The sequence below is a fragment of the Cibotium barometz genome, chromosome 21, assembly GCF_041138505.1.
Source record: "Cibotium barometz isolate CiBa-2024 chromosome 21, ASM4113850v1, whole genome shotgun sequence".
In the NCBI taxonomy this organism is placed as follows: domain Eukaryota; kingdom Viridiplantae; phylum Streptophyta; class Polypodiopsida; order Cyatheales; family Cibotiaceae; genus Cibotium; species Cibotium barometz.
In genome coordinates, this window is record NC_141066.1 from 26,933,099 (window position 1) to 26,947,561 (window position 14,463).

General features: G+C 38.5%; 1 protein-coding gene across 9 annotated transcripts in view; it reads left to right on the forward strand.

Annotated features, from left to right (window-relative positions):
- The first annotated feature begins 10,491 nt into the window (after positions 1 to 10,491).
- Positions 10,492 to 14,463, forward strand: part of LOC147627006 (uncharacterized) — a 49,369-nt gene continuing 45,397 nt past the window's right edge. For 5 of the 9 annotated variants that reach the window (XR_015268438.1, XR_015268439.1, XM_086815593.1 and 2 more), the window contains exons 1-3: positions 10,532 to 10,771; positions 10,888 to 11,799; positions 12,754 to 12,987. Coding sequence is in view for 7 of the 9 variants with exons in the window: in XM_086815593.1 (XP_086671719.1) it covers positions 10,898 to 11,799; positions 12,754 to 12,987 (1,136 nt within the window). In the remaining 2 variants the exon portion in view is untranslated. Of the gene's footprint in view, positions 10,794 to 10,887; positions 11,800 to 12,753; positions 12,988 to 13,085; positions 13,125 to 14,463 lie in introns of all 9 variants that reach the window. The other 4 variants (XM_086815596.1, XM_086815597.1, XM_086815594.1 and 1 more) reach the window with 4 other exon arrangements.

Genomic DNA, 14,463 nt, shown 5'->3' on the forward strand with positions numbered 1-14,463 from the left:
GCTGTAAGGTTTGATATGATAGAGAGCATAGTACTGCACATAGATATGACACAGTCCACGCTCACATGCATCCCCCTCATTGATATAGATGTGCATTTGCTTGTAGTTCTTTAGCTTTAAAATTGAATTGTATAACAAAATTCAGGGTTGGCAAATCAATTGACTCATCATCCTCCAAATCAATGGAGTCTTGCATGTCTAGATCAAAACCAATGGATTATGGGTCATCTCATGGATTACCTCATCTAACTCTTCCACTATCATGAAGTTTTGGCATCTACTATACAATGATATTATTTATGATACAAAGTTTACATGGATACATGAACAAGTGTTTTTTTTAATGACCTCCTTCTATGTTGCGACCATGTGTCTTTTTCATGTCCTTAGCGCCCTAAACCTATGTCACCTTATCCAAGGCATATTTTCTCTTATGATTTATAGGATTTTTTTCTAATTTTTTGAGATTTTATTGGCTACCATCTATTGTTTAGAATGATTTTTTACAGATTTGTCAGTGAGAAATTATCATAAAAATCCAAAAATATCTTAAAGTTAAGAAAAAAAGCCCCATAATGATTGTTTTTTCCTTCTAAAAGTTGATGTAAAACATCAACTTGTAGGCTAAGAGTTTCAAATGCTCTGGAGAAGAAAGTTGGAGGATCAGAGTTCTATTTTCACAAACAACATTATTTTATGATTCCATTCAAGCCAGCATGCTTAGACAACCGGTTCCACAACTTTCGAGTACCAACATGACTCTGTTTCGATGCAATTTTAAGACATTACAGAGCAATTTGCAGTGTCTATTTCGGTACGATTTGGAGACGTTACAGAGCGATTTGCAACATCTCCAAATTGCTTTGTAACGTCTCTGAATCGCATCGAAATAGATGCTACGAATCGCTATGCAACGTCTCCAAATCGCACTGAAACAGGATCATGTTGGTACTCAAAATTTGTGGAATAGGTCATCAAAGTTAATGCAAAACATGAACTTTTAGCTAAGAGTTTATGTTTTGCAATAAAGTTGAGGCAAAACATCAACTTTACGACAAAACTTGATGTTTTCCATCAAGTTTCAGATGCTCGAAGAAGAAAGTTGAGGATCGGAGGTCAATTTTTACAAACGGCCTAATTTTGTGATTCTGTCCACCCTAGCATGCTCAGACGACTTGTTTCACAAATTTTGAGTACCAATATGATCCTCTTTTGGTGCGATTTGCAAATGTTACATAGTGAGTTATAGACACTGGAAATCACTCTATAATATCTAGAAATCGCACCAAAACAACTTGGTCATGTTAGTACTCAAAATTTAAGAAACAGATCGTCTGAGTATGTCAGAGTGGATAGAATCACAAAATCAGGCAATTTGCGAAAATCAATCTTTGATCTTCCAACTTTCTTCTCTGAAGTATCTAAAAACATTAAGTTTTGCATCAACTTGATACAAAACATTATTTTTAAGCCTAAAAATTGATGTTTTGCATCAAGTTGATGCAAAATAACAACTTTTCCACAAAACTTAATGTTTTGCATCAACAATACAAAACATCATCTTTTGTGGAAAAGTTGATGTTTTGTATAAAGTTGATGCAAAACATCAAGTTTTGTGAAAACATTAATGTTTTATATATGAAGTTGATATTTTAAATCAACTTAATGCAAAACATCGACCTTTCCACAAAAGTTGATGTTTTGTATCAACTTGATATAAAACATCAACTCTTAGCCAAAAAGTTGATGTTTTACATCAAGTTGATGCAAAACATCAACTTTTAGGTGAAAAGTTATTGCTATGTATTAAGTTGGCCGCAAATGTAGTAGCTAAAAGATTCTTACCATGTGTAGTAACCAACAACATTTGAACCTTGATATTTTACAAAAAGGAATTTTGAAAAGTATAAATCGTTTTTTTCTTCGTAAAGCGAGCTTTTTTATGGTTTCTAAGCTCATTTAATAACTAGAATTACCATTTTAGCTCCTTGTTCTCACATGAAAGACATCGTTTCTTTAAAAATGACTATGTAACTTTTTAAAAAATTAGATAAATTTAAATATAAGCTTATTCATAATATTTTAAAGTTTAACTATACTTAATAAACTCTCCCAAAAAAGTATATATTATTAATTTGTAAATTGTGATACTCAAGAGCTTCAAAATGGATTTTAATACTACTCTCATCAAGAGTCAAAATAGGGTTTTATAATTAAGATAATAATTGTATCAAGGTAACACTTTTGTAATATATTCATATAAACTAATAGTTTTTTATAGTTGCACTATGTAGCACATCCTCAATCATGCTAACATGGCAGCAGACCCAAGGAGTCTAAGCTTCAAGTGTACACATAGAAGAAAAAAATGTATTTGCAAATAGTGAAGAAGAGGATGCCTCGTCTATCTACTCAAGGAAAGGCACATCAACTAGTGATGGTGATGGTATAAATAGCAATGGTCACGAGGAACCATAACGATGCCATGACTTGTATGTAAAAAAAATAGCTCCTTTTTATAGTTGTATCAAATTTTTTATGGATTGAAGATAGCAATGATAAACTTTGTCTCTATTTTAGCATGTTTTTGATAACTTATTATTAGATTTTCAATTATAATCTCAAAAAGTAAACAAAACCAAATCTTTTTTTCATGTCACTTTTGTAAGAAACACACAAAGTGCCCAATATATTATTATTTTTGGCAGTATTATACGCACGTGTAGACAAATTTTTAAAAAGAGATAAAAAGTGAACCTTTTTTTATATAATCTTTGAAAGATGCTAAATGTTTCTCATTTTTAGAAAATATTACCTACTTTATCCACAATAGTATTTTATTCAAATAGTCTTCATTACTTCTAATTTGGTTCAGTCTTTTTTCTTGGTATTGTTATCTTTTTTTCTTTGGACTTATTCAAATTTCTTAGTTATCCATAGTCTTCATTACTTCTAATTTGGTTCTTTAATTATGTTAATTAAGTTCTTTAATAAAATTTACCTAATTTTTAAAGTAATCATAAATTAATTCTTTCTTGATTTTTGAGTTTCTTATTTCTTATTTGTTTTTCAAATAATTTCTTATTCATATCTATATCTATATGTATTTGAGCTCTCATTGTTCTTTATTTAATTTAGGTACTAAAGTTAGCTCGTAAGTTATTCCGTAAGATTAAATTAAGTCTTTAATCAAAGTTTTTTAATTAGGATGTAATTTAAATAGAAAATGTAAATTTTAATTTCTTTTTCATTGTTTATTTTTTTCTTTTTTTATTATTCTCTTTCTTTTTTTCGGTCAATTTTTTTGAGTGCTTTTTCATTCTTGAGTTTCCATCTCCACCTTTTTTTTTGGCCAAGGTATATTTTTAAAAAATTATTGCCAAGGCATATTGTGTGTGTGTGCGTGTGTGCACGTGTGTGCGTGTGTGCACGTGTGGGTGAGGTGTAATTTCATGTGAAGAAAATAACGCATAAATCTTTGTGCCAATTTAATGAAATTCCTTGTAAATAAATGCGTATTTAATATGAGAAAAACACAAAAAGAAATGACTAGCAAAATTAACGTGTAATTTTCATGTGCACATGCATTATTTATTATTGCTTGCACTGAGGTGGGGAGGGCTATGGCGGCATCTAGGCCTGAAGGAGGGGATTTTCCCTTTGATAAAATTAAGGCCGTTTTTTAGGACGTGCAAGAAATGTTGCCTCCTTTGGAAACGTGAAGGTCCCCCTTTTGGAAAATGTCTTCTTAAGTTCAAGCCCTCCTTTTTTGAACTATGGACCTCAATTCTTAGGAGAGCTCAAAGACAGGCTCAAAGACAGAGTGTCCAACCTAGTGTCCACTTGTCAAGGACAATTGCCCATAATGTACATAATTAGTGAGGAATTAACACTTGTCAAGGAGAATTGGACATAATGTACATAATCAGTGAGGAATTACCATTTGTCAAGGAGAATTGGACATAATGTGCATAATAAGTGATCAATTAGCAAGGTAGTGTCCTCCCCATGCTTACTTGTCAAGGAGAATTGGACATCATGTGCATAATTAATAAGTAATTAGCAAGAGAATGTCCTCCCCAATGCCCACTTATCAAGGAAAATTGGATATAATGTGCATAACTAGTGAGCATATCATTCTTTGTGTATATACATTCTTTCAAATACATTATCAACTAATAAATATTCTAATTTAAAATTGAATTCGTGCATGTGATATCATACATTTTTTTCAGTGAGCCCATTCAACTCATTTACATGTGTTTGGAATTAATTGCCGATTTCCTTGTGACATAAGCAAGACCCCACAATGTATGAAAATAGTTTACACAATTACAAAAATACAAGGACACCTTTATAATATTAATGGTGATGTGACAAAGATGTCTTTAGCTGAATGAAGCATCTTATGTGCTTGAATTCTATCTCTTAGATGTGAGTTTTGTCTAAAACACTTCCATTGCTCCCTTCTTACCCTCCTTACATCAATTACATCATTGTTATTGACTTGCTATTTTTAGTCAAGTGTCTTTCTTATTTAATTGTTTATTGATGGATAGCCAATGATTTTGGTATTTTGGTCGTGGTATTTACTACAAGATATTTTATATTGTTGTTGACCGCCCACTTTTGTTATATATGCATGTGGACCTATTAATTTTGTTGCACGTGAATTAGCCCTTAGGTTCTTTATGTATTTTTCCTTTAGTGGTTTAGATAGGAAGGATTTATTTAAGCTTTTGGTAAAAGCAACTCCTATTTTTGTAAAGAGCAAGCCCATTGCAACTGTTTTTGGCATGTAGGCTATTTGTATGAATAAAGACATAAATAACCAACAAGTGGAAGGATGCCGAGGGGGGAGATTGCACCCAATATTGTGTTGAAGGTGATGTCTATTCTATTTCTTATTTTTATTTTATTTCATGCTCATTTTTGTTAGTTTGAATTCAATTCTATGGTTTAGCTCTGATGTTTATGTGAGTTTTGTATTATTGTTCAAAAAGTATTTGAGGTCCTGTGTCAATATAATCCTTTGACACTTGATCGTTCCTTTGTTGGGATTGATGATGTGTGCCTTGTGACCATTTTCAAGCCTTCTTAGTTATTTACTAGAATATCAATCTAGATGGTGCTTGATTTATTATTGATAAAGTTAAACCCATCAATTCTTCTTTGACTATTTTAGTACCCATTATCTTTAGCCAATAATTATTGACTATGGACCCTTATTGACCATTGGCAAGCTAACATAATTTCATTATTAGTCCTCGAAATAGTCATATTGACCCATTGGGCACGTACCACATGATGATGACCACAAAGGACTCCAAGGACCAAACAATGACTATTTGGAGAGTTAAGCACTAGTCAATCCACATATCAATTATCTACGTTCACTTCCTACTACACCCAAGCTTCTTTCAAGCCTTAGCAAACTAGTCCCATTGATGCTCCTTTCATTGGAGCACACAAGAGTGGAGCTACAACTACCTAAGCCTACACTCAAACTTCTTTCAAGTCTTAGCCATTCCAAACTAGCCATTGAAGCTTGGGTAGAGGGCAAAAGTGTGATGGCGAAAAGGGAGCTATTTGGAGAGTTAAGCACTAGCCCATCCACATATTAGCTACACCCAAGCTTCTTTCAAGTCTTAACAATTCCAAACTAGCCATTGAATGTTGGGTAAAGGACAAAAGCGTGATGGAAAGGGAGCTATTTGGAGAGTTATCCATCCACATACCAATTATCTATGTTCACTTCCTACTACACCCAAGCTTCTTTCAAGTCTTAGCAATTCTAAACTAGCCATTGATGCTCCTTTCATTGGAGTACACAAGAGTGAAGATATTAGTTCCTACTAAACCCAAGCTTCTTTAAAGCCTTAGCAATTCCAAGCTAGCCATTGAAGCTTGGGTAGAGGGAAAAAGCGTGCCGATAAGGGAGCTTGCAGGGATGGCCTTCTCTAACATCCCCTAGAAGCTCCTTTCATTGGAGCACACGAGAGTAGAGCTACAAACATCTATTGTATTATAAATGTCAATAGTGTAATATTGTTCTCTATCTCTATTAATATGTAATTGTTCTCTGTCTCTATTATTATGCAATTGAGGTGAAAGTTTTGAGATGCGAAAGATTTAATGTTGTCTTAATTTTTTACATACTTTTGGTTGCCCCTCATTTGGTTGTTCCAAAGATGTTTGGATTACACACATGCTATTGTTAAGAATCATGGTGCTATAAGCAATGGTATGGTGATTAGTACTAATCTTATATTGATCTAATGATTAAGCTAATCTAAGGTGGGTGATGCCTAAGCGTAGACATGATGATTAACTACTAAACTAATTAAGCTTAGACTTAAGCACAATTAGGTTACAAGATTGAGAGTTGTCCTCATAAAGGGGCCTAAGAGATTGCTTGAAATGGCTATGAGGAGGTACACCCTTGGGCTTGTATATCAATGTGGGATAATTCTCTTTGCTCATGTGGCTTCATGCTAGACTTCGTACTTGCTTGGCTACTCATTCTCACTCCTTACCTCTTCCTTGTGCTCAATGGCACCACATTTCTCAACACCTCTTCTTGGTGCCACTTTCTTATGCAAATGCAAGGTGGTAAGATTCGATTTTTATCAAAGGCTTTTTGGCTTGGTTACTCTCTAGCTCAAAGGTTATTTTAGAGATGGACGGGTTAATTTTCACTCCCCTAGGGTGCTAATTTGGCTACTCTCTGGTGGTTGAGTGTTTTACATTCGCATATCAATTTTCCTTCTCATTTGGTGGCTTTTACAATGTGTGATTTTGGTTAGGGTAGTGGTTGGTAGCTCGATGTTGCTTAGTGCTGCTATCCTATTGGCTTGACATCTCCTTGCTTTTTCTTGATGAAGATCGCTTGTTGCTTCCTTTATTCTTCGTGTCGACGTTATGTCCTTTTTCTTGTTTACATTGCTAGATGCTTCCTGGTTCTTTGACATGTTCTTTTGATGTGGACCTGGTTCTTCTTGATGCTACCACTTTGTGCTTGGTGCTTTGATTCTTCTCCCTTAAGTGTTGTTTGTGCTTCATTGCATATGATTTCATATGTAAGTGCATATGGTCACTTCATGCGTGCGTACTTTTGGCAATCGTAGGAGAATGTTTTTGTGCAATCAGATTATGCTTGATATCCTTAAGATATGTCTCTTCCCCAATGAACTTCCCAATGCTTAATGCCATGCGAGAGGGTCTTACCATGAGCTTGTGAGACAAGTCTCTATGGTAGTGTCTGTACTCTCTTACAAGATTGAGCTCTGCTTTTTCATGTAATGACTCTTTTAAGCTAATGTAAACTATGTACTAAATGTAAACTGAATGCAGTGAAAAATGCTCAAATTGAACTTCCCAATGCTTAATGCCATGCGAGAGGGTCTTACCATGAGCTTGTGATGACAAGTCTCTATGGTAGTGTCTGTACTCTCTTACGAGATTGAGCTCTGCTTTTTCATGTAATGACTCTTTTAAGCTAATGTAAACTATGTACGAAATGTAAACTGAATGCAGTGAAAAATGCTCAAATTGAGCAATGAGAACGGATGAGATGTACTTGGATGCAAGAAGAGAGGGCTTCCCACTGTAGATTGATACTCTAATTATCCAATTTTAAAGCTTAATTGGCCTATTTTTTTTGCTAATGATGCACTAATAATAGTGATTAGTGCTTAAACAATGCGATTAAGGGTAACAAATTTTGGTGGCTAAAATTGAACTTGTATAATGCAACATTGAGAGGGGGTTTTGCATAGCTTTCTTGCCCTAGATGAGGAGAAGTGTTTTGTGCTAAAAAAAAAGCTCAAAACCTTATGAAAATGTCCAAATAAGCACAAAATCATGCGACTATGTTTTTGCTTGCTATACGGTCACACCGGTGGATGAACTGGGCCAAAATTTCATTTGCAGAGACCTTGTATCAATGCTAAGCTAGCCCTAAAAGGGCTTGACCCAATTTGGAGTCAGCGCGGAGATTTGATCAAAAAACCAATCATGGTGGTGGTGGTGTTGATTTATGGGTTGTATAGTACAAAATCACCGAATTCCTTTGAGCTATATATGCAGCTAGGGCTAGGTAATTTGCTCCTAAAGTTTCAAGGGAAATGGTAGTTTGGTTGAGGAGAACAAGCTCTTGCAATTTTGGACCACAAGTAGGAGAAGTGGATAAGCTTGAGATTAGTGACTTAATAAAGATTAGGTTGAGGAGAACAAGCTCTTGCAATTTTGGACCACAAGTAGGAGAAGTGGATAAGCTTGAGATTAGTGACTTAATAAAGATAATTAGCACTAATTAACTAAAGAAATGCCTATTGGATACGGAGGGAAAATGACAGAAGCTCATGAAGACAAAGAAGGCTTTGATACCATGTTAAGAATCGTGGTGCCATAAGCAATGTCTATGGTGATCAGTGCTAATCCTACATTGATTTAGTGATTAAGCTAATCTAAGGTGGATTATGCCTAAGCATAGACATGATGATTAACTGCTAAACTAATTAAGCTTAGACTCAAGGACAATTAGGTTACAAGACTAAGACTTGTACTCATAAAGGGGCTTGAGAACTTGCTTCATTCTTCATTGCTTGAAATGGCCCCCTTTTATACAAGGAGGTACAACCTTAGGCTTGTACATCAATGTGGGATAATTCCCTTTGCTCATGTGGCTTCATGCTAGACTTTGCACTTGCTTGGCTAGTCATTTTCACTCCCTACCTCTTCCTTGTGCTCAATGGTACCACATTTCTCAACAGCTATCTACTTGTGTCCAAGCTCGGCCTTGACCTAGGTAAGTACTCCAACTATGTCCTTTTACACACCTCACAAATGAGTTACAAAGAATGTGCAAGGAATTGTAGTGAGACATGTACAACTTGGAGTGGTCCTAGGTGATTTATTTTATCATCCATATATATCCTATAATTGGCTTTTGGAGGTCGTCCATGGATTTTTTCATGGTAGGCACGAGCCATATGCCTAGTCAGCTTGCAACACAAAATATGCAATTCATGTTTATAAGTTCTAGTCATGGAGTTACATAGTCGTGGAGGTAACACAACTCCTAAGAGTTATATGCCTAGTTAACTTATAACATAATGATGTATACAACTCATGTTTGTAAGTTCTAGTCATGGAGTTACACAATTGCGGGGGCAACACAACTCCTAAGAGTTACACACTAGACAAAGCATCATGACTATGTAACTAGGTTAGAGACACCACAACTCCTAGGAGTATTACTCTCAGGAGTTACACTAGATAGAGAACTCTATCTTTAGTGCACTCGATGCCCAAGACCCATGAGATCCAAGTGGCCTTCCATGCATTAGCTGTAGATTTGAGAGATCCTTTACCAAAACAAAGATATTTTCTCCCAAGTGGTGATAGAGAGCCCAAATGAGGTCATTGACATAACTTAATAGAATGACTCCCTCCCTTCATGGATAGGGGCCATGCATTTTATATATGTATTTGCATATAATACGTGTGCCACATCACAAACTTATTCAGAAACGCTAGGGAAAAAACAAAAGTTTCACAGGAGAAACCAGAGAAAAGCATGCAAAACAAAGTAACCCACCTGTACTACACTGTACTAAATTTTCACTTCACAAAATTTTCAACGCCAAATTTTTCCTACATAAATAAATTTTCCATGACTGAGTATTATCGTGGATTCATTGTACTATTTTTTGGCCTTCTAGACCTTTTGAAAACTTCAATATTACTTTCTCTTTGTAGTTTTTTTTTTAAATTATCTGCACCCTCTCTATAAAATCATCTTTCTCTCGGGTTTTCAATTGTTTACTCTATGTGTGTATGTGTGTGCACGTGCGCCCATAAGTCTCCCTCTAGAGTGTTGAAAGGTAATGTTGGCCTAGTAGGGTTGGTGACTCAGGCCTTGTTCACAACATTTGTAACCAAATGAAGGTATTGGCCCAAACATATGGAGAAAATGAAGCTGACTACTAATTGAAGATGTCCACCTCCTCCCAAACACTGCACATATGAGGTTATAATTTATTTGTTGACAATGTGGTGGTGGACCAAGTAGTTAGCTGGTTTGCTTGGTATGGAGGAGGTCATGGGATCAAATCCCATTTCTTGCCTTGTGTGCCGTGCGTCCGGCTTTTCCATGCCAGATGACTTTCGCTAGAACCCAAGCCATGACTAGGCACGATTGATGTGCTATGGGGAGGGTTGTCTGTGGACATTGTGAATAGAAAAAGCACTGGCCGTGGCCTCTGTGCCAAGAATTTTTTGTGACACAACGTTGGGAGAAATGTGTGCGGACGGTCGCAGCCTCGACAAGGGGGGCCGGGGTTGCTGGGTCATAGCACAACATTTTTTTGGTATTAGGTGGAGGGCCAAGAGGGGCTTGAACTTTGGAAGGGGCCAAGGACTCCACACTCTACGCTTAGTACATGCCAAGGGTGTTGTACCTTATGTACTATCAAGGTTGGAGTGAAATATGTACTATTTAAGCTTGCGTTGAGGGTTGGTGGAGGCGTTCGCTCTCTTTTTTTAAAAGACTCGAGAGGACGAGGTTGTAAAGCCTTTGCACACAGCCTACCTAGTGCTACTACTACCTACATGAACAGAATTTGGGGAATTTTTGCTCTGAGATTTACTGTACTGGCGTACCCTTTTGCACTGGCGTTATGTTTTTCTTCGAGATCTAGGGTTTCCTACATGTGATGTGATATGACCAGGAGGACTTAGCAGTGCTTCTGTGTGATACCCTGTTAAGGTTCCGTCTTGCACTTTTTAGGGTTTGTGTCTGCAAGTTGCTGCATTGTGTTTTGCTGTCTGGCAGACGAAGATTACCTACTGGTTAGTGGCTGATTTTTTTGATGTGCCTTGCAGTAAATTAACCATGTCGTATGATCATCAAAATGGTGTAGAGAGTCAGAGAAGGCGTTCTCCTGAACTTGACTTGAACCAAGCTTTCACTAAGGAGGAGGAAGAGGAGGAGGAGGACCAGGAGGAAGCAAAGAGACCTCATTGGCTGCAGGCGAGGCAACAGGAGCCATGGCCACAGTTAAGAGAACAGCAGAAGCAGAAACCCATTGAAGCATGCCCTAATTCTCTCCCAAAAGAGCAGCAGCAGCATCAGTATCAGCATCAAGCAGTGGCCGAAAAACCTAACTCACATGGAGGAGAGAAGCAGAGTCAGCAAGCCATGGGAGAAAACTGTTACTCATTGGAAGAAGAGCAACAACAGCAGCAGCAAGGAGAAAACCTTATTTCTGGAGTTATGGCCAAACAAAACTCTCATGTTATGGAAACATGGAAGAATTATTCTGATTCTATTGAGAATTCGAAGCAAAACTCTAGCCTAATGGAAGACAGGAAGCAAAACGCTGAAAGACCTGCACCTCCCTGCTCCCCTGGAACAATGTGGGAGTACCAACGAGTAGTTTCACCCCCTGGAAGAAAGTCTTTATCCCCTGTTTCTCCTCCAGAACAAATAAAATCTTTATCTCCAGTCTCTCCAGACCGGAGGTCATCTGAAGAGCAACCGGAGGCAGCTTTGCCTCGAGGAAGGTCTCCAGAGAAGAGAACAAGCCCGTACCGCTCCCCACGCAGAAGACATTCCCCAAGAGGAGAGTCTTTTTCTAGAAGGCGTCGTGAACGAGACCTCTCAATGTCACCTAGAGACTTTTCCAAGAGGCGTCGTGAACGCTCTCTGTCCACATCTCCTGCAGGAAGATCAAGCCGGGCTGGAAGATCACGTTCCAGAAGCCCTCCTCCACGTGCATATCATCACTCGCCCAGGTAACAGTGTAAGATCAGCATGTGTACTGCTGGATAAAATTTTGCTGAGTTCAAGGTTTGTGTTTTGAGTTCGCTATTTGGATATTGCATCGCTACGATCCCTCGACCAGGCAAGTTTGAGATACTTGTCAGAATCCTAGGTTAATGTGTCATGCGAGTTCACCATTACCTTCAGGGAAAGAGGTAGCAGAGTAAGTGTGCAGAAATCCCTGGTGTTTAGGGTACATTTAAGTTCTATTGAAACGAAGGAAGCTTGTGGTTTGAGTATGTTGTAAGTGTGCTTCCTGGTGCAACGTGCACACCTTGTATACTAGGGTGCCACTTGACCTTGCTAGCTAATCAGTACACTTAGGACACCTTTTTTGATGGGCATTAAGCATTTTGTGAGCCCTTGTCCACGGACATGTTGCCAAGCACGATTTAGGTCTGGACCCTTGAGCATTTGAGCATTTTATGAGCCTTTGCCCAGGTTATGGCACCATTTAAGTCTGGACTCTTGAGCATTTTGTGAGCCCTTGTCCAGGCGACATGTTGTCAAGCACCATATAGGTCTGAACCCTTGAGCATTTTGTGAGAGTATGTGCAAATCCCGATGTGTAACCCACTTGCAAGATGGAGTGATGCTCAGGTATCCCAGCCATTCATTAGAGCTCTAGTCGGGTAGTACCTGGAACACTGGAAGCCTAAGGTGTGCCTGCGCAAAAGCCTTTGTCCAAGGTCCCTAATAGGAAGGTCAAACGTGCCATTGAGGGGTCATGGGCCAAGGCCCAAGGCAATCAATGGGCACCCTTTGGGAATTCTCTTTGGTAATGGTGGCTTTGTATGGGCTTATTTGAGCGGTTTGTTTTTAAGCAAGGGTGTTAGTGTTCATGTGTGTTGTCACTTGTTTATTGGCTTGTTTACCTTTTTTTTAAAAATTGTTTCAAGGTCCAATCTAACATGTAATGTGTACAGGACAAGGTACTCACCACGAGGAAGATATTCTCCAAGGCGACGAAGTCCTCCCTCAAGTCATCGGCTCAGGCGAAGACCGTGGTCTCCGCCTCCGAATAGGAATACCGGACTTGGAAAACCAGGGAGAAACCTTTTTATTGCAGGGTTCAGCTTTGGCACAACGGAAAGGGACCTAGAGAGAAAATTTTCACGGTATGGGCATGTCAGAGATGTCCGCATTGTTCGAGATAAACGGTATGCTTCGGTTGTAGACATAACCTGAATTTTGTTTAGTTTCGTCTAGTGAATAAAATGAAGGTTTTAGCATAAGTACTGGTCATGCGGGTGGGCAGGCACGCAGGCACGTGTGTGAGAGACCGAGAGACCTACAGGTGAATTCAAAGTTCACATTTCATGCACAGGCGCGCATACTGGCACTTCTGCGCCATCTGGGGTGGCGGGATTCCACTAGCTTTCGTTTTTTAAATTGTCTAGTTAGGGCTCACTCTTCTGGGAGAACTGCCCCTTCTCCTGCCCTTTTTGCTGCTCTTAACTTTTTCTAATTCTGCACCTCTGTAAGCTGTGTTAGTGTAAGGTCCTTTAATATCCTAAGTGGTCTAGTATCCCATGTGATCGCCTGTGTACAGCTGTGACCGCTCGTAAAGTTGCCTGTGTGAGAGATTCCCGTTGTGTCTCTTTCTGAGTTTGGTGGGAAAACACCCTTCCACTTTGTTTGAAATCAAGCTTACTTGGTTTGCAATGTGTCTTTTCTTTAGGGTTTGACAGTCTCATGAAGACCGCCCTCTACCTTTTTCAGCTTATTCAGAAATTTATGTGCCTGAGCTCCACTCTTTCCACCTGCTTTGCGCACCCTTCCATAATGGTTAGGCGAGCTTGAGAACGTGAAGCTGTTCTTGGTTTTCTCATACTGGACATATGAGACCCACTCATTTTGCTCGCTGTGGGGGCTTTCCTTTGCGAAAATAAGAACCCAAAGAAGAGGGTTTCTTGATGATTAGAGAAGCCTTCAATCCATGTGAACCCTCCCTACGAAAGAGAATAGTTTTTTTTTTGGGCTTTCCCTTTTTGTAGTAGACCTTGTGCTGTTGGGGTGAAGCCGCTGCAGTGCAGGCCGATGGGCAGCTTCGTCTTCTGTTGGATGAGATGTTGATTCCGACTGTTCACGACACTGGTCTGGAATGCAATGCTGAACAGGGGGCAGGACAGCGACTGTGTGGGCTGAACAGGCTGCAACTGTTGTGAGCTGAACAGGGGTGGCTGCCCCTCTCAGCTAGGATAGGCCCAAAGCTTAATACCCCCCTACCCAGGAGCTGTTCCGTGCGGAGGGAGAAGTGAGGTCGGGCTACACACAGAGAGCGAACTGTGCTGTGAGAAAGAAAGAAAGTTATATCAGATGTCTATATAAGGGTTTTTTTGAGACCAAAAAGTAGTACAACGAATCTATGAGAATATCGAGTTATGGGAAAAACTGAAAAAACAGAAACTACCTATCTACGATGTGAATATGTGAAAATGAAATGTAATACACAATAGCCATGTGCCTGAAGCTTGTGGTGTGGTATGAGTGCATGGTAGTAGAATAAAATAAAGAGAGAGAAAGAAAGTTATATAAGATGTCTATAAAATACCCAAAGGGTTTTTTGAAACCAAAAAGTAGTACAATGAATGCATGAGAATATCGAGTCGTAGACAAAACTGAAAAACAGAAAC